Source organism: Ranitomeya imitator, chromosome 5 (genome assembly GCF_032444005.1).
Source record: "Ranitomeya imitator isolate aRanImi1 chromosome 5, aRanImi1.pri, whole genome shotgun sequence".
Classification (NCBI taxonomy): domain Eukaryota; kingdom Metazoa; phylum Chordata; class Amphibia; order Anura; family Dendrobatidae; genus Ranitomeya; species Ranitomeya imitator.
The window spans coordinates 95,783,750-95,806,234 of NC_091286.1; the positions used below are offsets into that span (position 1 = coordinate 95,783,750).

Genomic DNA, 22,485 nt, shown 5'->3' on the forward strand with positions numbered 1-22,485 from the left:
CGTGCCTCTGTGGCTATTTCACAAGCACTTGTATGTTAATATTGCATCAGGAACCACGTGCTGGTGAATGGTCACAGAACAGGGGAAATGTCGCCAACTTAAGCGGACACCCTCTGGATATCACAGGATGCTTAGAGGTTTTTTTTCTTTTTCATTAAAGGCAATTATTAGCTTGTCAAATACCTTTCTCCAAATTAGCCTCAAATTGTAAAAGGTGCGACATACAGTCATGGCTGAAAGTGTTGCCACCCTTGGAATTAGTCCTGAAAATGAAATATTTCGCCCAGGAAATTATTACAATTACACATGTTTTGTTATACATGTTTATTTCCTTTGTGTGTATTGGAAAAAAAACACACACAAAAATCTGAAATAAGGGCAAATTGGACATAACTTCACACAAACCCCCAAAAATGGTCCAGACAAAATTGTTGGCACCTTTCCAAAGTTGTGGGTAAACAACTTTGTTTCAAGCATGTGATGCTCGTTCAAGCTCACCTGCAACAAGTAACAGGTGTGGGCAATATGAAAATCACACCTGAATCCAGATAAAAAGTGGAGAAGTTGCCTCAATCTTTGCATTGTGTGTCCAAGTGGGCCACACTAAGCATGGAGAACAGAAAGAGAAGAGAACTGTCTGAGGACTTGAGAACCAAAATTATTGAACAATATCAACAATCTCAAGGTTACAAGTCCATCTCCAGAGATCTTGATGTTCTTTTGTCCATGTTGTGCAACATAATCAAGAAGTTTAGGGCAGCATGGTCGCTCAGTGGTTAGCACTGCAACCTTGCAGCGCTGGGATCCTGGGTTCAAATCCCACAAAGGACAACATCTGCAAGGAGTTTGTATGTTCTCCCCGTGTTTTCGTGGGTTTCCTCCGGGTCCTCCGGTTTCCTCCCACATTCCAAAGACATACTGATAGGGAATTTAGATTGTGAGCCCCATCGGGGACAGCGATGATAATGTGAGCAAACTGTAAAGCGCTGCGGAATATGTTAGCGCTATATAAAAATAAAGATTATTATTAAGTTTACAACCCATGGTACTGTAGCTAATCTCCCTATATGTGGACAGCAGAGAAAAATTAAGGAAAGATTGCAACTCAAGATAATTTTCTGGGAGAAATACTTCATTTTCTGGAACAATTTTAAGGGTTTCAACACTTTCGGCCATCACTGTACAAGTGGCTGTCCATCATTACTAGTGGTAAGCGAATAGCATTGTGCTCCTCGCCTCAGCTGCATGATTTACGGCTGCTGGACAGCCTGAATACATGTGGGAATTCCCAAACAAACAGGCATTCCTCACATGTTTTCAGCTGTAAATCATGCAGCTGAGGTGACGAAAACTAAATGTCAGAGCACTACAAAATACTCGGAGATCACCCGAGCATGCTCGGGGAGACCGGAGCACAATGCTATTCGCTCATCACTTATCATTACCAAGAAAAGTTATTATACATAGATAGATACACTCCTTGACAGAAGTTATGTCGCTTATCCATGTTATGTAAATAAAAGCTTATAACCTGTTAAATTCATCCATTGGTTGTATAAATTATTCTTTGAGGATGCATGTAAGACTGCATTCTTTGCTATTCCTGATGTCTTCATTAATAAATTGTATGAATCATTGTTGAACCGCCTGGATGCAGGCCTTCAAGCTCATGGAAGTCACACAAAATATTAAATATGACTAATAGCACCACAACTTCATTCACCAATGTTATGCAACATATATTTGTATTTTAAGTTAATTATTTGTTTGAATATCACATTACTTTCTGTGGGCGACAAAACCCTTGTCTTGCCAAAATCTGACCATTCTGTGTCCATTAACTGATCAATATTTCTGCATTGATGCTAATTTATTTTCTTAATCTAAACCACATTTCGGAGGGTTTCAGCTTTCAAAAGAATAATTTATATAACCAATGGATGAATTTAACGTCAGGTTATAAGCTTTTATTTACATAACATGGATAAGCGACATTACTTCTGTCAGGGAGTGTCAGATAGAGATAGATAGATAGATAGTGGTACTTGGCCCATCTTTCAATGATGCCAAGGGGCTTTAAACTCCCCCTCCATGTTTCTAAATGTAAAACATAAAACCACACATTTTATCAAACCACATAACCATTTATTATGTGCAAAATACATATATTTCACAATACAAATAAATCCAGAGAAGACTAATGTACTAAGCTGACCTTAAAAGAGCACATCGCCTTGTTCTGGCATACAGAATGAAAAAAACATTTCTTGTGTTTTTTTGCATTTTAATACATTTTTTGTTCCTTAATTTTTTAAACATTTTATTTATTTTTAAAAGCAACCTACATAAAATGAAATAACTTTAAATAATTAGTGTTTACTTTCATGAAGTCATATATATAAGTATCTTGTACAACCTAACAGAATCACGGGGTTTGTACCTGCAAACCCATTTCAAGATTTCTCTCCATGACTCTGCCATTGTCTGGGCCAGCAGACTCGTACAGTACTGTTACATCGCAATATTACATCACCAATGCCATTCACTACATTCTAGTGCTTGTCTCTAACTCATCTGTCCAGCACATCCTAATACCTGGTCACTGCTGGCAATAAAGGGCTTTGGTTGGGGAATTAAAGCAGATATATTCAGATTTTTTTCCTCCAAATTTCATTGCTTACTGACTATTGCTGGTGCCTCTTCACTTTAGGAAGTTTTCTAGTTATGTGTGTATACCTTATTTATTATAAAATAAAAATATAAAACAATTTCTGAAACACTTTGTGCTTCGATGCCTCCATTTTAGCTGTTAGTGACCATAATCATTCTTGTTACAGTAAGCAGGCTCCGATACAAATAACAGTATATTTTCAATCTTTGACATCAAGCAACGATCTTGAAAACTATATACTATCTACTCAAAGTGTTCTAGACTGATTTTACTACACAGTTACACAAAGCTGGATAACCTCCTATACCTTTAATCCAGTGGTAGATATTCATTTTAGTCTTTTTTTTTAGTTCCTAAATCTGCAAGGTAAATCTCTCTCTCTCTCTATATATATATATACATGGTCTGGGTGTACTCATGTATGTAAATATTATAATGATGGTTCACAATCTTATGAAACTGTATTAACTCCTCATCGAAATATCACTTTTTAATAATGGCCCCCGTAATATAACCCTAATATCAATACAGTACGTATAACTTATGGTGGCTTGCTTCCATCTTTCCATATATTATCACTTTATCTACTATGAAGTTAGCCAGACTTGAAAAGCATCAGATACTTTTTTTTATGCCCAAGCTACTATTTTAATCAAGTTACAATACATAATTTTTTTTCTTTTTAATTCACTTGGATTGGAAAACCTGTTTTCATTACTTTGAACATATATTATCATACTTGGCTTTACAGCCTGACGTGTTCCATAACTTTAAAATGAAATCCACTCGAAAAAGTGGAAGTTTTTCATAAAGGCAACATGAGTAACGTAAGGTTGTAGCTGAGCAAACTAATATTTCATTTTAGATGGTGTCACTACTTATACAGGACCAGTCACTTGTCATAAATATAGACTGTATTTTTTTTTCCTGGGGTAAATGCGGTTGTTTTCCTGAAACTGGGTTTGTTTTGTTCCTGCGTCTATATTCCTGGGATATGGCCCCTCTTCTCTGTAAGTAAATCTAGTTTTAATAACCAACTGTGTGTGATCCTCAAATCTTCTCTCTAGAAGTCTTCATGAGAATCACACCCACTTGGCTAATATGACTACATTTAGATAAAAAGGAGCCATATTTCAGTAACAGAGAGGCACAGGAACAAAATAAAAACAATGCCAAGTTACAGAGAACAGCAACATTTATACCAAGTAAAACAATTACATCTTTATGCCAAGTGACGAGTCCTCCTTACATTCAGGTTCATCCATTAGTGCAGTAAACCATACATTAGAACTATTGATTGGAATATCTGCCCACTTTATGGGGGATGCAACGGGTTGCAAAAGAGGGTCACATTTTTTTCTAGAAACAGCATCACTTCATGAACATTGTGTAGTCCTGCAGCTCAGCGTCACTGACCGAGATAAAGCCTAACTGCTACCAGACAAACCCGTAGATGAGAATAAAGGCCCCATACACATCAGACTAATGTTGGCCGAACCTGCTAATATCCATGGATCGGCCAACACTGTAATGTGTATGGAGGCGTTGGCCAACTGATAATCGGGGAAGATGTCGATAGAGCAGGTCCAACTTCAGACCGCCGATCGCTTTGTTTTCCCAGGATTGGGCCACAATGACTCCTGGTGGTTTCTCATAAAGAACGCAGGCCGGATGAGCGCTCCTGTGTTTGGGAGAGACGGCCAAGATGACTGTCGGCAGAATAATCGTCTGAAGCATCGTTCGGTCAATAGCCATCTAAAGTGCATGGCTGGATTAAGGCCAATCTTTTCTTTTTTTATAATCTCATAAAACCGAGGGGTTGAAAGATCTGGAGCTTTGGAGACAAACTGTGGAAATGCAACTTACCACCTGGCAGCTTTACTTATATTTGTAGGCGCAATTGATGGCCTGTGATGCTGCTGGCAAAGTGAAAGGTATGGAAGGGAATAGCTTACTGTCGGAAGGCCAAAGCATGGTATTACTGGTACGACGCCAATAATACATATTCAGTTCATAGCTGAGATGATTTACTGTCTTAAAACTGGATTGTCCACTTTCACCTGATCAAAAACCCGTGAGTATATGAGGATAAATGAGAAACATTGCATTAACACTTATTTTAGTAAGTTAGTCTTCTACAAAATGAGCTATTGGAGCGATACCTCTGACTTCCGCCAAATCAGCTCATACACAACCATCATTTCATTTACCAGTCGTATTTCACTTGCACGTAATCCCTCTGGAATATCTTCCCGGCAGAAGACGGGCCGCAATCTGCAACAGCCGAGATACAAGGAAGACGCAAAACTCACGTACATGAAACCCTTCATACACCTTAATAAAGGGACCGCTGCCTGTGACGGCTCGTGCTATATACCCATTACAACATATAGATGTGATGCTCTAGAGCCAGCAAGAGCTAACATGTTCTAATATATTAAATGTTAACTACACATGCACATTGTCGCTTAGACCTAAAATACACAGTTTTCCTGAAACTGTCATACGAATTTCTAAGAAATATATCTAAAATGAAAAACTATAGAACTTTTTTTAAAGGGACACTGTCACCTGAATTTGGAGGGAACAATCTTCAGCCATGGAGGCGGGGTTTTTGGGTTTTTGATTCACCCTTTCCTTACCCGCTGGCTGCAATATTGGATTGAAGTTCATTCTCTGTCCTCCATAGTACACGCCTGCACATGCCTGCAATCTTGCCTTGTGCAGGCATGTACTACAGAGGACAGAGAATGAACTTCAATCCAATATTGCAGCCAGCATGCAGCCAGCGGGTAAGGAAAGGGTGAATCAAAAACCCAAAAACCCCGCCTCCATGGCTGAAGATTGTTCCCTCCAAATTCAGGTGACAGTGTCCCTTTAAAGATTTTTTTTTATATTAACGTAGTAATCATACTGTGATGCGCTGCATCTAACAGTGTAGTCAAACCACCGCTGGTGACAATGAGATACTTCCAGCAATGTTATACGCATTTTACTGAGTACTGTGTACATCTTACTCCACATTAAAGTCATGTTGGGCTGTTGCACAATAATACAGTTTTTATGCCGGTGTCTTAAAAGAACACTACAAGTAAAACACATATACATCCTGTTACGCCTGGTGCAGGGCTGAGGGTTTCGCAGGGCAGTATGTGCCTCGTCAGGGGATGCGCTGTCTATAGCACAGTGTAGCAGTGACTTTTACACCTAACGTGATACTGACATCATATTTTATCCAGTGATTATAAGCTATGGCAACACAACTGATTGTTCTTAAGAATATAATATCTATATAATCTAGTACCATGGGAAGGGATTGCAGAAGCCCATCTGTTTTAGTAGATGTGACACCTACTTGCCATCTGTCCCCTAATACCAATGGCACTTAAAAAGTCATGAAATGTAAAAAAGTTTCCTTCCATGAGCGGATGTCCATTTAACCATATTGGCACAACTCATTATGGGGAATATGGTCTCCCATAGGTTCCTAATATATATATATATTTATATATGAACTTATATTGCATGATCTACATTACGCCTCTGTAATAGCACAGTGTGCTGTGGTGTTCGGTACAGTAAAAGAAAGGTATACAGACATGCCATATATATGGACTAAATAGAGGCCATTTGGACACTTTTGGCCTCAGTCAGGTGAACTGACACCTATAGATACAATGGACACATGAACAAGTAGCTTTCCTAGCATATTAAGAACAGCCCAAGCACAAGCTCTTTTTAGAAACATTTAAGGAGTTCATGGAGATGGCCCCATGCCGCTCACTATTTTGGTTTTTTAAGGGCACCTCCAACCTACCTCTACCGGTCACCATTTTCGTATATACATCATATTCACCGTTTATTGAAATATGACACTAAGAAGTATGTGCGATGTGTCAGATTAGAATATTAATGTCTACAGACATTATGGTTGCTGCCATGTAATAGTGGTATGAGAAACCCTCTTTGCTTTGAATGATGTGCCATAGGTACTAAAGTGGATGCAGATGAGCATTTCGCCATCTTGTCTCCCAGTCGGAGCTGTAACCAGGGAGGCTTACATGGGATTGGAAGTGTCCGTATAAACCTTAATAACGAGCACTGCCTAGTGACATCACCAGTGATGCACGTGATCCAATTTACTAGTTCTTATTGACGTCTACGTTGGAAAATAGAAGGTAAAATAAGTCACGCACACTATAATAGCTGCTTATAAAACAAGGAGTCACTGTCATAGAAAATATATACATCATACAAAAGACTCCACTGCGAGAGTATATTACAAAATAACAGTACAGCTGTGGACACGGCCTCGTTCCTCGGGACATTTACATGTATGAGAGGAGTTGTTGTATTTAATGGACAAACCCAAATTTCAGTGCCAACTAATTCTTTTGAACAAGACCATCCTTTTTCTATTCGCTTTTCTCCAGGACTGTAAAAAAAACCCGTTTAATAAAAATGGAAATATATACAGGCACAATGCTTCCGTCATTCCATAGACTACGGCACCATCACAGACGCAAAGAGACCAATCACTAAGGTCTTGAATATTGCCTGGCGCTCAACAAGTCCAACGCTCCAAACTTTTGTCAAAGCCCAATGACATACTCGATCCAGGATACTTGAATATTGAAAATCTACTTCCATCGAGATCTTCACGCGACCACATTTTGGCTGCTTGTATACACTGCTTAAGTGTTCAGTAGCAGACAACGCCCAAGAGAGCTAGAGTCCACCTCTATAGGCCCAACCGAGTGCAAATCTAACCGTCGTGGAACTGACATACAGCTTCTAAAAATCTGCATCATCGTCATCGTCTTCATCATTGTCATAGCTGATGATCCCTTGGAGATCGTTATTGATGCGCTTGTACACAAAATGAAAGACTTGGAGGTTGGGTCGACTGTGCAGCTCAGCTTTGATTTTCTGGGGGTAGGTGTCCTCGCTCAGCTGCTGCCAGGTGTCTTCAATATAAAGGAAGAGGCCGTAATTTTCTGGATCCTTTACGTTAAACCTCAGGGCACACATCTGGCACAGGTCTTCGGTGGTGGTATAGGGCTTAACAATAAGCGTCTTCCCAGTACATCCGCTGTCCACCTCCTGCAGGGCCACCCTCAGGTAGTTCTGTAAAACAGCACATGGATAATGACAATTACAAGAAATCACACTCATAATCACTTAATAATTTGGAATCATTCTTCTAAAAACAATTACTATGAGGAGTGATGGGCATTTATGACGTGGTGGATATGTTAGCCCTCTCTGAAATTCTACAAAGTTATCATTGGTTTATTGTTAAGATACATAAAGGACATGGTCTGCCAGGGTCATACCTGAAAGTCGTCAATGGTTGGAATGGTCCTATTTGCAGTCCTCCTCTTGTGCCATTGTTTTAATGTATCTCTGGTCTCAGAATTTAGTAATCGTGCTGCTTGTTCCTCCTGGAAATTCTTGATCAGGGATAGAGCTCCATACGCACTTGTCAGGTAGTAGCCTCCTAGAAGAGAATTGATACAGAAGTCACGTTAGAGATGTAAATTACAAACTCATAATTAGCTCTTATTTACACGAGCCTTCTTAGATAAGACTTTACAACTTTTTCTGCTCCCCTGTTTCTAGGGGTTTCCTGCTCCCAACTTCTAATAAAAGTCCTTTGAGATAATGTGGTGAGATCCCCAGTGATACGCTGTAATCGGTGGGAAAACCAAACGGGAAATTTTCGATTTCACTGCAGCGTCACCACAAGGACAAGCATTACACATTTTCTATTAAATAAAGGGGTTGTCTGAATAATATAAGGCAAGTCTGGTCCTCCGGAGTAAGGACTCATTCACATGTCAGTGATTTTTCTTGTTTTCAAAAAAACAATCCAAGTTTCAAAAGTGTTTTTGATCAGAGTGTCATCAGGCTTTGGTCAGTGTGTCGGATTTTACCAACAGAGTTTGATCAGTGTGTCGGATTTTACCAACAGAATTTGGTCAGTGTGTCGGATTTTACCAACAGAGATTGGTCGGATTTCATCAATTTTTCTCAGATGAAAAGAAAAAAATTGATGGAGGTTTCCCAAGATTCTCATATCAGACAGCTGATGAAAACCAGACATCATATGGATGGCATCCAAGTGCTGTTGGATTTTTTCATGGATCCATAGACTTGCATTGGCGAGTTTGACTCAACACTCGGATCAATATTAGACAAGTCTCCGTGATTTTGTGTGGCCGCTCGGACTGATGAAAAAGTCAGACCCGTGAGCTACGCCATAGACTATCATGAGTATGAGTGATGTCCGTGAAAAAACACGGATAGTGCCAATATGAGAAAAACTGATATGTGAATGAGCCCTAAGAGGCATTCTTGGCCACAACTCTCCACTTCAGCGTAGAAAAATTCAGATCCTGCTATTTCAACTCCCTACCAAGTGCCCCTGAAAATGGGTTTCCCAAACTGGACACCCCCTTTCTTTTCTGAAGTGCAGAGCAGTATGGGATGAAACCATCCTGTCCTGTTGTAGCCAAAGCAGGTAATGTATGTATGTATGTATGTATGTAAATAATTCACCTTTAATATTCCATGAGATCATAGGTGGGGCCAGCAAAACTGGTCCTACTAATAAGCAGCACTGCCTGCTTTCTACATTACTGCTGCGTTGCTGTCACCGAGCTCGTAGGTGTGGAAATCACCATGTTATCTCAGCCCAGATACTAGGATAGGCCATAAATGGTAAAATTCTGATAAAGCGTCTGTAAATCTAGTAGGAGAAGACAACACAGCACCGTCACATTGGGACACATTAATAAAAAAAAGTGTCTTTTTGCCAACAGTTTATCACTGGTGGAAAGGACAGTTTTTTTATAACACGTGCCGTATTCATAAGAAAAGCCGTGGCTGTTTTATTCCATATCTTGCTTGTGCTGACGAGCTGTAGGTTTCCTGATCTATACTTGTGCCTAATGTCACTTTGCTATCTCTAAGGGCCAGGCTATGTTCCCCGTGGCAGGGACTATTTTTGCTATGGCTTTGATTAGACGAATCCAGGAAGCAGGAGGAGCCCCTCGGGTTATCTCAGACATACAACTCCTCCGCAGCATGGAACAAGTTACTAGGACCTGACCATAATCACATCGGAATTCTGCAATGGAAAAACCATGCTGTGCAAAAAAGATCACTGGCAGAGGAAAAACTGGTGCAGCACATTATTCCTCTGCCGGAAACTGGTGAAGACCAATAATAACATGATATATTATTATGACTATTACTAAACCACATTCTTAAATTTCATTTACACATTACACGGCATTTGGATGTAAAGTGACTTCACTCTTTATAAAGTGCCAGATATCACACAGAGACTTCTGTATGACTCCATTATTTCCCCGTGCAGAAATGACCGCACGGGAAATACATGGATACCTTTTAAAGGTTTGTTAGGCTATCCCTGCATGTGTTGTGGCTGTCAAACAACCGTAAGACGAATATATTTTTCGAGCACGCCAGAGTCACTCGGATAACACCTGAGCATGCTCAGATAACACCTTATCCGAGCACGTTCGCGCCTCACTAATTGTGAGCCCCAATGGGGACAGCGATGACGATATCTGTAAAGTGCTGTGGAATAAGATGGCGCAATACAAGGAATAAATAAATAATTTGACCAGGAAAAATAACCAAATCAACAAATGCATTGAATTGGAAATAATATATATATATATATATATATATATATATATATATATATATAGTTTAGCTACTCTTTATATAGTAGGTCATTTTCTGACAACACATTCTTTTTTTAATATGTGGTTGTTATTATTATTACAGTTACGATTATTCTTTGTCCACCCTTACAGAACAGCCGTACTTTACCTTCTCCATGTAGCAGAGTTGGGTCCAGCAGCTCCATCATATATTCAATTTCAGTGTCAATTTCCACCATGTCGCACTGAGCGATAACATAAGTCAGTACTGGCAAAAAGTCATCTGCGCCATACATCCTCCCTGGCAGGGACACAGAAACCAACGATTACTATTATTATTATTTATTATTATTATTATTATTTATTATTGTTATAGCGCAATTTATTCCATGGCGCTTTACATGTGAGGAGGGGTATACATAATAAAAACAAGTACAATAATCTTAAACAACACAAGTCATAACTGGTACAGGAGGAGAGAGGACCCTGCCCGCGAAGGCTCACAATCTACAAGGGATGGGTGAGGATACAGTAGGCGAGGGTAGAGCTGGTCATGCAGCGGTTTGGTCGATCGGTGGTTACTGCAGGTTGTAGGCTTGTCTGAAGAGGTGGGTCTTGAGGTTCTTTTTGAAGGTTTCGATGGTAGGCGAGAGTCTGATGTGTTGTGGTAGAGGGTTCCAGAGTAGGGGTGATACGCGAGAGAAATCTTGTATACGATTGTGGGAAGAGGAGATAAGAGGGGAGTAAAGAAGGAGATCTTGTGAGGATTGGAGGTTGTGTGTAGGTAAGTACCGGGAGACGAGGTTACAGATGTATGGAGGAGACAGGTTGTGGATGGCTTTGTACATCATGGTTAGGGTTTTGTACTGGAGTCTCTGGGCAATGGGGAGCTAGTGAAGGGATTGACAGAGGGGAGAAGCTGGGGAATAGCGGGGGGACAGGTGGATTAGTCGGGCAGCAGAGTTTAGAATAGATTGGAGGGGTGCCAGAATGTTAGAGGGGAGGCCACAGAGCAGGAGGTTGCAGTAGTCAAGGCGACAGATGATGAGGGCATGGACTAGGGTTTTTGCAGATTCATGGTTGAGGAATGAACGGATTCGTCAAATATTTTTGAGTCGAAGTCGGCAGGAAGTGGAAAGGGCTTGGATATGTGGTTTGAAGGAGAAATCAGTGTCAAGGATTACCCCGAGGCAGTGAGCTTGTGGGACTGGGGAGAGTGGGCAGCCATTTACTGTAATGGATAGGTTCGTTGGGGGGGGGGGGAGGGGGGCGGCTGGTCGCGTGAGATGGGGGAAAGATGATTAATTCTGTTTTGTCCATGTTAAGTTTGAGAAATCTATCGGAGAAGAAGGATGAAATAGTGGACAGACATTGAGGGATTCTGGTTAGTGGGGAGGTAATATCTGGTCCAGAGATGTAGATCTGTGTGTCATCAGCATAGAGATGATACTGAAAGCCATGAGATTCTATGAGCTGTCCCAGGCCAAAGGTGTAAATGGAGAAGAGCAGGGGCCCAAGGACTGAGCCTTGTGGGACTCCGACAGATAGGGGGTGAGGTGAGGAGGAGGTGTGTGAGTGGGAGACGCTGACTGTCCGGTCTGTTAGGTATGATGAGATCCAGGATAGGGCCAAGTCTGTGATGCCAAGGGATGAGAGGGTCTGTAATAATAGGGAATGGTCCACTGTGTCAAAGGCAGCTGACAGGTCGAGGAGGACAGAGTAGTGTTGCTTGCTCTTGGACGTTAAGAGGTCATTGGTGACCTTAGTTAGGGCAGTTTCAGTGGAATGTAATTGTAAGCGGTAAAAAAGGCAGCAAGAAGAGAGATGGGAGGACAGTTCAAGGTAGACGTGTTGTTCCAGTAGTTTGGAGGCATAAGGGAGAAGTGATATAGGGCGATAGCTAGATACAGAGGATGGGTCAAGGGTGAGTATGATGGGGGAGGGTGAGCCATGCGACATTCACCTGTCCCCGTTCCACAGTCGGGTGTTATGATAGGCAATTCAGTAACACAATGTACATAGCGATCAGAGCACATACAGTGATCTGACAATAACCCAAAATAATAGAACGAGCTCTGAGACGTGGAAACTCTGTAGACCGCAATTCCTGATCCTCTCCAAACACAACTAGAGGCAGCTGTGGATTGCGCCTAACGCTCCCTATGCAACTCGGCACAGCCTGAGAAACTAACTAGCCTGAAGATAGAAAAATAAGCCTCAGAGAAATACCCCAAAGGAAAAGGCAGCCCCCCACATATAATGACTGTGAGTAAGATGAAAAGACAAACGTAGGGATGAAATAGATTCAGCAAAGTGAGGCCCGATATTCTAGACAGAACGAGGATAGGAAAGATAACTTTGCGGTCTACACAAAACCCTAAAGAAAACCACGCAAAGGGGGCAAAGAGACCCTCCGTACCGAACTAACGGCACGGAGGTACACCCTTTGCGTCCCAGAGCTTCCAGCAAAACAAATAGACAAGCTGGACAGAAAAAATAGCAACAAATAGCAAAGAAGCACTTAGCTATGCAGAGCAGCAGGCCACAGGAATGATCCAGAGAAACACAAGTCCAACACTGGAACATTGACAGGAAGCATGGATCAAAGCATCAGGTGGAGTTAAGTAGAGAAGCAGCTAACGACCTCACCAGATCACCTGAGGGAGGAAACTCAGAAGCTGCAGTACCACTTTCCTCCACAAACGGAAGCTCCCAGAGAGAATCAGCCGAAGTACCACTTGTGACCACAGGAGTGAACTCTGCCACAGAATTCACAACAGTCGGGCTCCGTCTTCCGCGTCCTCTGGCTGTGATGTTCAGATCAGAGGGCACGATGACGTGTTTAATGTGCGCTTTCTGCCTGAACAGTCACTGCAGAGACCCGGAAGACACAGCGGCGCGCGGCGGTAGAATGGGGCCAGGTGAATATCGTAAGTGCCGGTGTCCTGAGCCAGCGGCAACTCCCGCACCTGGCCCCCCATAGCGTGCCGGTGTCCCCGCCTGCTCAGGACCCCAACGCCTCTCCCCCAGCGACGAGAGGTGAGTATGTCATTTTTTTTTTAAATCGCAGCAGCAGTATACGGGGCATATTATGCTATGAAGCCTCTTATGGGGCCATCAACCTTTATAGAGCAGCATATGGGGTTATATTATTTTATGGAACATCTTATGGGGCCATAATTAACCTTTTATGCAGCATTAAATGGGGCATATTATTCTATGGAGCATCTTATGGGGCCATAATTAACCTTTTATGCAGCATTATACGGGGCATATTTTAACATAGAGCATCATGTGGGGCCATTATTAACCTTTGTGCAGCATTATATGGGGCATATTGTTGCATGGAGCATCTTATGGGGCCATCATTAACCTTTATGGAGCATTATATGAGGCACATTTTTGTATGGAGCATCTTATGGGGCCATCATTAACCTTTATGGAGCATTATATGGGGCATATTGTTGTATGGAGCATCTTATGGTGCCATCATTAACCTTTATGGAGCATTATATGAGGCACATTTTTGTATGGAGCATCTTATGGGGCCATCATTAACCTTTATGGAGCATTATATGAGGCACATTTTTGTATGGAGCATCTTATGGGGTCATCATTAACCTTTATGGAGAATTTTATGGGGCCCATCATGAACTTTATGGAACATTATATGGGGTGTATTTTGCATGGAGCATTATAAGGGGCTCCTGCTTCCAAATTGATACTCACAAACATTTAACCTACTGATGTCTCAATTAATTTTACTTTTATTGGTATCTATTTTTATTTTTGAAATTTAGCAGTAGCTGCTGCATTTCCCACCCTAGGCTTATACTCGAGTCAATAATTTTTCCCAGTTTTTGTGGCAAAATTAGGGGTCTTGGCTTATACTTGGGTCGGCTTATACTCGAGTATACACACAATATTTATATTTATTAGTGCCTTCTAACTAGTTCTTCCTGAAAATATGTTACTACTAGCACCTCTATTATAATAATGTGATCCAGTCCTGCAAAGTTAATTTAACCCTTTCTGACTTTAGGTTGGACCTGGGGCCTCACCCACACGTTCTTATTATGGCACCTCAACAACCTCCAAGTTCTGGGCAGCCATATGACAGTGCCCATAGAAGTGATGGGGCCGAACTGTATACCTGTCTGTGTCAGATTTCATGCATGGTGTGCCCTATTGGATATAGTATGGTTGAGGCTCTATAGCCTTACCATGGAGTCAGTGTGGCGACAGACTCTGCCGAGTGAATCATCCCCAGCACAGAAGAATATTTCTAATAAAACATGCCGTCCTCAGCAGCTCAGCTGATTAACTCTGCCTGCGGACGACCAGATCAGGCCATCAGCCATAAGGGAAGCAAGGAAATACTAATGTCTGAGGAATTTCCTTCTTGCACCTGTTTTACTTATCAACCCTACTAATGGGAAATAGGATCCAATGAGGGAGATTTGTACCTGAGTTATTCTCCATACACGTGTAAATGAGCTTGCAGACTCTCAGTAACAGCATCACTTTCTTCTCTGGAGAATACATTTTCTGCATGGTAGAGAACTTGAATCTGATCTTTTCCACATCTACCGCCTCTGGCGTAGGGGTCAAAACCCCAAGTTCCTGAGGAGTCCTCTTCCTAACAAGCAAAAGGTTTTCCTTCAGCTGGCTCCAGGATCCATCTACTGTGCGGAAGTTCTTCAGCATGTTTTCTATGTGGCCTTTAAGGGGCTTTAAGATACATTTGTGCATGGCTTTCTCCAGGACGGCATCTGAAAAAGTCATTGAAGCTGATCAATGATAATGAGAGAAACAGAGGCAAAATCCAGACTGAATATACAGAATCAAAGGAGCCTATGGGAATTAGCAATATTCAAGACACTGATGACATCATGACATTTATCTATATCTATTTATCGATATATTATCTATCTCTATCATCACTTTTGCAAGTTACAATGTCAAAAACATTTCTCTTCCGCCTTTGTACATGTCCAGCAGCTCTGTTACAGCACGATATTCTACTCTCCACAGAAAGTGTCCTAAATAGCTAAATCTGGTAACGCAACCCTCCCTTACATTATCTAACAACATGGCATGCTTCTAATATTAACACTCCAGAGGGAATGCTAGTACAGCTGTCATACCGGCCATCGGGAGTAATACCGGCCATCAGGAGTACTATCGGCCATCAGCAGTACTACTGGCCATCGGGAGTAATACCAGCCATCGAGAGTAATACCGGCCATCGGGAGTACTACCGGCCATCAGCAGTACTACCAGCCATCAGGAGTAATACCGGCCATCAGGAGTACTACCGGCCATCGGGAGTAATACCGGCCATCGGGAGTACTACCAGCCATCAGCAGTACTACCAGCCATCAGGAGTAATACCGGCCATCAGCAGTACTACCGGCCATCAGCAGTACTACCAGCCATCAGGAGTAATACCGGCCATCAGCAGTACTACTGGCCATCGGGAGTAATACCGGCCATCGGGAGTACTACCAGCCATCAGCAGTACTACCAGCCATCAGGAGTAATACCGGCCATCAGCAGTACTACCGGCCATCGGGAGTAATACCGGCCATCAGCAGTACTACCGGCCATCGGGAGTAATACCGGCCATCAGCAGTACTACCGGCCATCGGGAGTAATACCGGCCATCGGGAGTACTACCGGCCATCGGGAGTAATACCGGCCATCGGGAGTAATACCGGCCATTAGCAGTACTACCGGCCATCAGGAGTAATACCGGCCATCAGCAGTACTACTGGCCATCAGGAGTAATACCGGCCATCGGGAGTACTACCAGCCATCAGCAGTACTACCAGCCATCGGGAGTAATACCGGCCATCAGCAGTACTACCGGCCATCGGGAGTAATAATAATAATAATAATTTTTATTTATATAGCGCCAACATATTCCACAGCGCTTTACAAATTATAGAGGGGACTTGTACAGACAATAGACATTACAGCATAACAGAAATACAGTTCAAAACAGATACCAGGAGGAATAAGGGCCCTGCTCGCAAGCTTACAAACTATGAGGAAAAGGGGAGACACGAGAGGTGGATGGTAACAATTGATTTAGTTATTCGGACCGGCCATAGTGTAAGGCTCGGGTGTTCATGTAAAGCTGCATGAACCAGTTAACTGCCTAAGTATGTAGCAGTACAGACACAGAGGGCTATTAACTGCATAAAGTGAATGAGAACATGATGCGAGGAACCTGTTTTTATATATATATATATATATATATATATATATATATATGCCACACAGGGATATATATAGGCCACACAGGGATCGTTAGGTTAATGCATTGAGGCGGTAGGCCAGTCTGAACAAGTGAGTTTTTAGGGTACGCTTAAAACTGTGGGGATTGGGGATTAATCGTATTAACCTAGGTAGTGCATTCCAAAGAATCGGTGCAGCACGTGTAAAGTCTTGGAGACGGGAGTGGGAGGTTCTGATTATTGAGGATGCTAACCTGAGGTCATTAGCGGAGCGGAGGGCACGGGTAGGGTGGTAGACTGAGACCAGAGAGGAGATGTAGGGTGGTGCAGAGCCATGGAGTGCTTTGTGGATGAGGGTAGTAGTTTTGTACTTGATTCTGGAGTGGATGGGTAGCCAGTGTAATGACTGGCACAAGGTAGAGGCATCGGTGTAACGGTTGGTGAGGAATATGATCCTGGCAGCAGCATTCAGGACAGATTGGAGTGGGGAAAGTTTGGTAAGAGGGAGGCCGATTAGTAGAGAGTTACAATAGTCCAGACGAGAATGAATAAGTGAAACAGTAAGAGTTTTTGCAGAGTCGAAAGTAAGAAAAGGGCGAATTCTAGAAATGTTTTTGAGATGCAGGTAAGAAGAGCGAGCCAGTGATCGAATGTGGGGGGTGAATGAAAGGTCAGAATCAAGGATGACCCCAAGGCAGCGGGCATGTTGCTTTGGAGTAATGGTGGAACCGCACACGGAGATGGCAATGTCAGGAAAAGGTAGGTTAGTAGAGGGAGAGAACACGAGGAGTTCAGTTTTTGACAGGTTTAGTTTCAGATAGAGGGAGGACATGATGTTAGAGACAGCGGTAAGACAATCACTGGTGTTTTCTAAAAAGGTCGGCGTGATATCAGGAGAAGAAGTGTATAATTGGGTGTCGTCAGCATAGAGATGGTACTGGAAACCAAATCTGCTGATTGTTTGTCCAATAGGGGCAGTATACAACGAGAAGAGGAGGGGGCCTAGGACTGATCCTTGAGGAACCCCAACAGTAAGGGGAAGGTGAGAGGCCATCAGCAGTACTACCGGCCATCGGGAGTAATACCGGCCATCGGGAGTAATACCGGCCATTAGCAGTACTACCGGCCATCAGGAGTAATACCGGCCATCAGCAGTACTACCGGCCATCAGGAGTACTACCGGCCATCAGCAGTACTACCGGCCATCGGGAGTACTACCGGCTATCGGGAGTACTACCGGCTATCGGGAGTACTACCGGCCATCGAGAGTAATACCGGCCATCAGGAGTACTACCAGCCATCAGCAGTACTACCGGCCATCGGGAGTAATACCGGCCATCGGGAGTAATACCGGCCATCGGGAGTACTACCGGCCATCGGGAGTACTACCGGCCATCGGGAGTACTACCGGCCATCGGGAGTAATACCGGCCATCGGGAGTACTACCGGCCATCGGGAGTAATACCGGCCATCAGCAGTACTACCGGCCATCAGGAGTTATACCGGCAATCAGCAGTACTACCGGCCATTGGGAGTACTACCGGCCATCGGGAGTAATACCAGCCATCAGCAGTACTACCGGCCATCGGGAGTAATACCGGCCATCAGCAGTACTACCGGCCATTGGGAGTACTACCGGCCATCGGGAGTACTACTAGCCGGCCTTCTTGTGGATTATTTTTATTTATGGACATAAGCCAGCATTTGATGCCACTGATTAAACAGTGTGGCCTCCCCTGAACCCCAATTTTCAGCTTTTTGGTACACAGGATTCACATAACTAGTTGAGTAACTGCAAACATATTTCTATTATCATCTTGTTTTGGATTTGTGAACGAAGCAATTTATGTGCTGGCACAATATACAAGCAATATAACCTTGAAGAGTTCAGTTCAGAGGCCTGTAAAATAAGTTTTGTTTTCATATTTTTTTTAAATGTTCAATTTAAAAAAAAAAAAGAAAAAGGGAACCAGGCAAAGAAGAAAAAAATACATATGAACATCCATTGCAGTACAGTTTGAAACCCAACACTCCCCCAAAAAAGTCTCCTTCCTCCTTTATCCTGCAGCAACCAAAACACTCATATAGATGAATCGCCATTAGTGATGAGTGTACATGCTTGGATAAGGTGTTATGTGAGCATGCTCGGGTGCTATCAGAGTGTCTACGGTGTGTTGGAATAATATGTTGGAGTCCCCGCGGCTGTATGTCTCATGGCTGTTAGACAGCCACCATACATGCAGGGATTGCCTGTTTATTAGACATGCAGCCGCGGGGACTCGAACATATTATTCCAACACACCGTAGACACTGGGAGCACCCGAGTATGGTCCGATAACGCCTTATCCAAGCACGTTCACTAATCACTAATGGCCTTACATGGCTTGTAGCTGGATGTCCACTCTGGCTTATAGGGTCCTGAGGGGAAGCCTTCTATGACAACCCCTTGCTCTAATATACCGTTTATAGACAGGGACTTTCTAATTGTTATTAAATAGTGTGCTACAAGGCAACATTGCTAAACACTTAGCCGACACTGTCAACATTTAACCATTGAGCCGCGACTGTCAACACTTAACCACTGAGACACCATTGGCAACATTTAACCACTGAGCCACAGCTGTCTCTATATTACATTTGACTCATTTGTGGCTTTAGACAGTGATTACATAAATACATGATAACAAGCCATAATGTGACTTCTATTTGACAGACCCTTCAGCATGTATCATTATTATTTATTTATATAGCACCATTAATTCCATGGTGCTGTACATGAGGAGGGGTTACATCAAAATACAAATATCACTTATAGTAAACAAAACTAACAATGACAGACTGGTACAGAGGGAAGAGGACCCTGCCCTTACGGGCTTACGTTCTACAGGATTATGGGGAAGGAGACAGTAGGTCGAGGGTTGCAGTAGCTCCAATGGTGTTGAGGGGGCCGTGTGGTCTTTACAGGCTGTAAGCTTCCTTGAAGAGGTGGGTTTTCAGGTTTCTTTTGAAGGATCCAAAAGTACTGGATAACCGGATGTGTTGGGGCACTGAATTCCAGATGATGGAGATATTTGGGAGAAGTCTTGGAGGTGATTGAGTGAGGAGCGAATAAGCGTGGAGGAGAGAATCGGGTCTTGGGAGGACCGGAGATTACGTGAGGGAAGATATTGAGATATTAGTGTGGAAATATACGGAGGAGAAAGGTTATGGATGGCTTTGTAGATCAGTGTTAGTAATTTAAACTGGATACGCTGGGAAATTGGGAGCCAGTGAAGGGATTTGCAAAGAGGTGAAGCAGGAGTGTAGCGAGGAGAGAGATTAATTAGTCGGGCAGCAGAGTTAAGGATGGCCTGGGGGGGGTGTGAGAGTGTTAGAAGGTAGGCCACAGAGGAGGATGTTGCAGTAGTCCAGGCGGGAGATGATTAGGGCATGCATGAGCATTTTGGTAGAGTGTGGGTTGAGGAAAGGACGGATTCTGGAAATATTTTTGAGCTGGAGGCGACAGGAGGTGGCGAGAGCTTGAATGTGCGGTTTGAAGGACAGGGCAGAGTCAAGGGTTACTCCGAGGCAGCGGATTTTGGGGACAGGGGAAAGTGTGATTTCATTTATTTTGATAGATAGATCAGGTAGGGAAGATATGCGTGATGGAGGAAAGATAATGAGCTCAGATTTGTCCACATTGAGCTTCAGGAAGCGAGAGGAGAAGAAGAAGGATATGGCTGATAGACAGTCTGGGATCCTGGAGAGCAGAGAGGTGCCATCTGGGCCAGAGAGGTAGATCTGAGTGTCATCGGCATATAGATGGTACTGGAAGCCATAGGACCTTATGAGTTGTCCCAGGCCGAGTGTATAGATTGAGAAGAGTAAGGGTCCTAGGACAGAACTTTGGGGGACTCCAACAGAGAGGGGGCGAGATGAAGAGGTAGTATAGGAGTAGGAAACGCTAAATGTGCGGTTGGAAAGGTATGAGGAGATCCAAGATAGGACAAGGTCTTTGACCCCAAAGGAAGAGAGGATCTGTAGTAGGAGGCAGTGGTCAACTCTGTCGAAGGCAGAGAACAGGTCTAGAAGGGGGAGTTTAGAGAATTGTCTGTTAGCTTTGGCTGTAAGTAAGTAAGTAAGTATCATACAAACATTGTTAATAGTCTTGACCCCCACTGAGTTGCATTGAGATGACCCCCAGATCGTGTGCTCGGCTCATTCAAAGACGGAACTATGAATAGGTCCTGAGACTAAGCAATGCTCTGTGGCACTAACAGATAAGCAATACAGAAGGAAACGCTGCATTCCTGGTGACGCGTGCACTAGTCAGCTATGATTATTCCGAAAATACACTCAGAATTACAATGTGGACTGTTCTTATTTCCCAAGAACTGCTGGTGATAAGTGACCGCATCCAATCAATCAGTTATACTAATGAGCCGGCCTGAATAATGCGCATCCGATTTACACGCTGCGGTTCGGCATGTAATTGCTTGTTCAGCTAAATGGGTTAAATTGGTTGCGACTCAATGTTATAGCGCCCGTTATAAAGGAAACAGTGCGAATATCTGCTAGAGATGAATTATTTACCCTCTCTTCAAATGATGGCACTGAAATAACAGACAATAAAGCTGACAAAGCACAAAGGTGTAAGTAAGTAATATGGTGTTGGGTCCAACAATGGATTTAGCACAAGCGTCGAGTAATTTTTACAGCTTTATTAAGACAGTGTCTCCATGTTTTACACTACTATGCGCCAACTTCTTGGTTAGTGGCATGTTAGATTCCAACATGTCCGACCCTATGGTTCTCGGGAGATCAGTGGCCACCAGAGATGTCTGGCAGCAGCCAATTACCTTTTCCATATTCAGAAGACAGGCACACTTGGCCGCACCGAGCTTGTATGTGTAGGTGGTGAGGAATGCTGTGGACAGCATTACTAAGTGTATGGGAGGGTTAGGACATTGTAGACGACTGGTGTCTGAATATTAGATTTATTTATTAGTTATGTTCCCATCCTTTCAGAAGAGGACATGTATATTTATCACACCCAGTGACATTCAGGCCCAGTGCCTACTCCTTCTCTGTATGTTATACACAAGGAGGAATTACAATATCTTCCACAGCAACTGAATAACAATGATATCACCAAACACGGAGATCCTTTATGGAGCAGCATTAGCATTAAATACACTGCGCAGAAATCCTCTGTCTTTTCACTATTGTTCTACAATGTCATAAATTATGCTGGCCATTGTGATTTATTTATTCCAACCCGGAATCACGGATTACAATGCACAAGACAAGATCAACTACAAAGATACTGTCCATGCTCTTTCCTACAAGGGTTCTGGTATGACCGAAGGCAAAAATAGGAGAGTGTGTGACAGCAATCCTGCTCACAAATATACCCAAACTAGGATGGAAACCTGACAGGCTCCATCATTTGTCAATGGGATCCTTTGGGATTTATTAGGATCTGTTAGAAAATTGATCTATTCTAGATATCATTGCTCGGATATGTAGGTAAATCTTGCATTAGTGTGAAGAGATTATCAGGGACATAGATCTAAAAGATGAATATGGTTCCTGATATACATTATATATAAGCCGGCAAACCTGCCAATTTAGGCAGCAGATTAGCTGATGTCTATGGGCCTCCTGGCTTCTCTCACAGATGCTGTTGTGATAGAGAAGCATCCAGCATGTTGGAACATCAAATACCGATCCTTTTTGTATTCAGAGGAGTTACGTTACTTCCAGAGGTGACTAGCGTTCCTGTTTATGGGGTAGAAGCAGCCTGCGAAACGAGCATTGGCCAACAGCTTACTCATGTGTATGGCCACCTCAACCTCTGTAGAGATTATATTGATAGCCAAGTATTTGCCCAACA

At 42.9% G+C, this 22,485-nt stretch overlaps 1 protein-coding gene across 2 annotated transcripts in view; it reads right to left on the minus strand.

Moving 5' to 3' along the window:
* Nucleotides 1–5,360: 5,360 nt before the first annotated feature.
* The window catches only part of RIN2 (Ras and Rab interactor 2), a 215,154-nt gene continuing 198,029 nt past the window's right edge, over nucleotides 5,361–22,485 (minus strand). For both annotated transcript variants that reach the window (XM_069768938.1, XM_069768937.1), the window contains 4 exons: nucleotides 14,835–15,140; nucleotides 10,538–10,669; nucleotides 8,008–8,171; nucleotides 5,361–7,798 (listed from right to left, as the gene is read on the minus strand). In XM_069768938.1, the coding sequence (XP_069625039.1) occupies nucleotides 7,466–7,798; nucleotides 8,008–8,171; nucleotides 10,538–10,669; nucleotides 14,835–15,140 (935 nt within the window). In that variant the 3' untranslated portion in view covers nucleotides 5,361–7,465. The remainder of the gene's footprint in view (nucleotides 7,799–8,007; nucleotides 8,172–10,537; nucleotides 10,670–14,834; nucleotides 15,141–22,485) is intronic.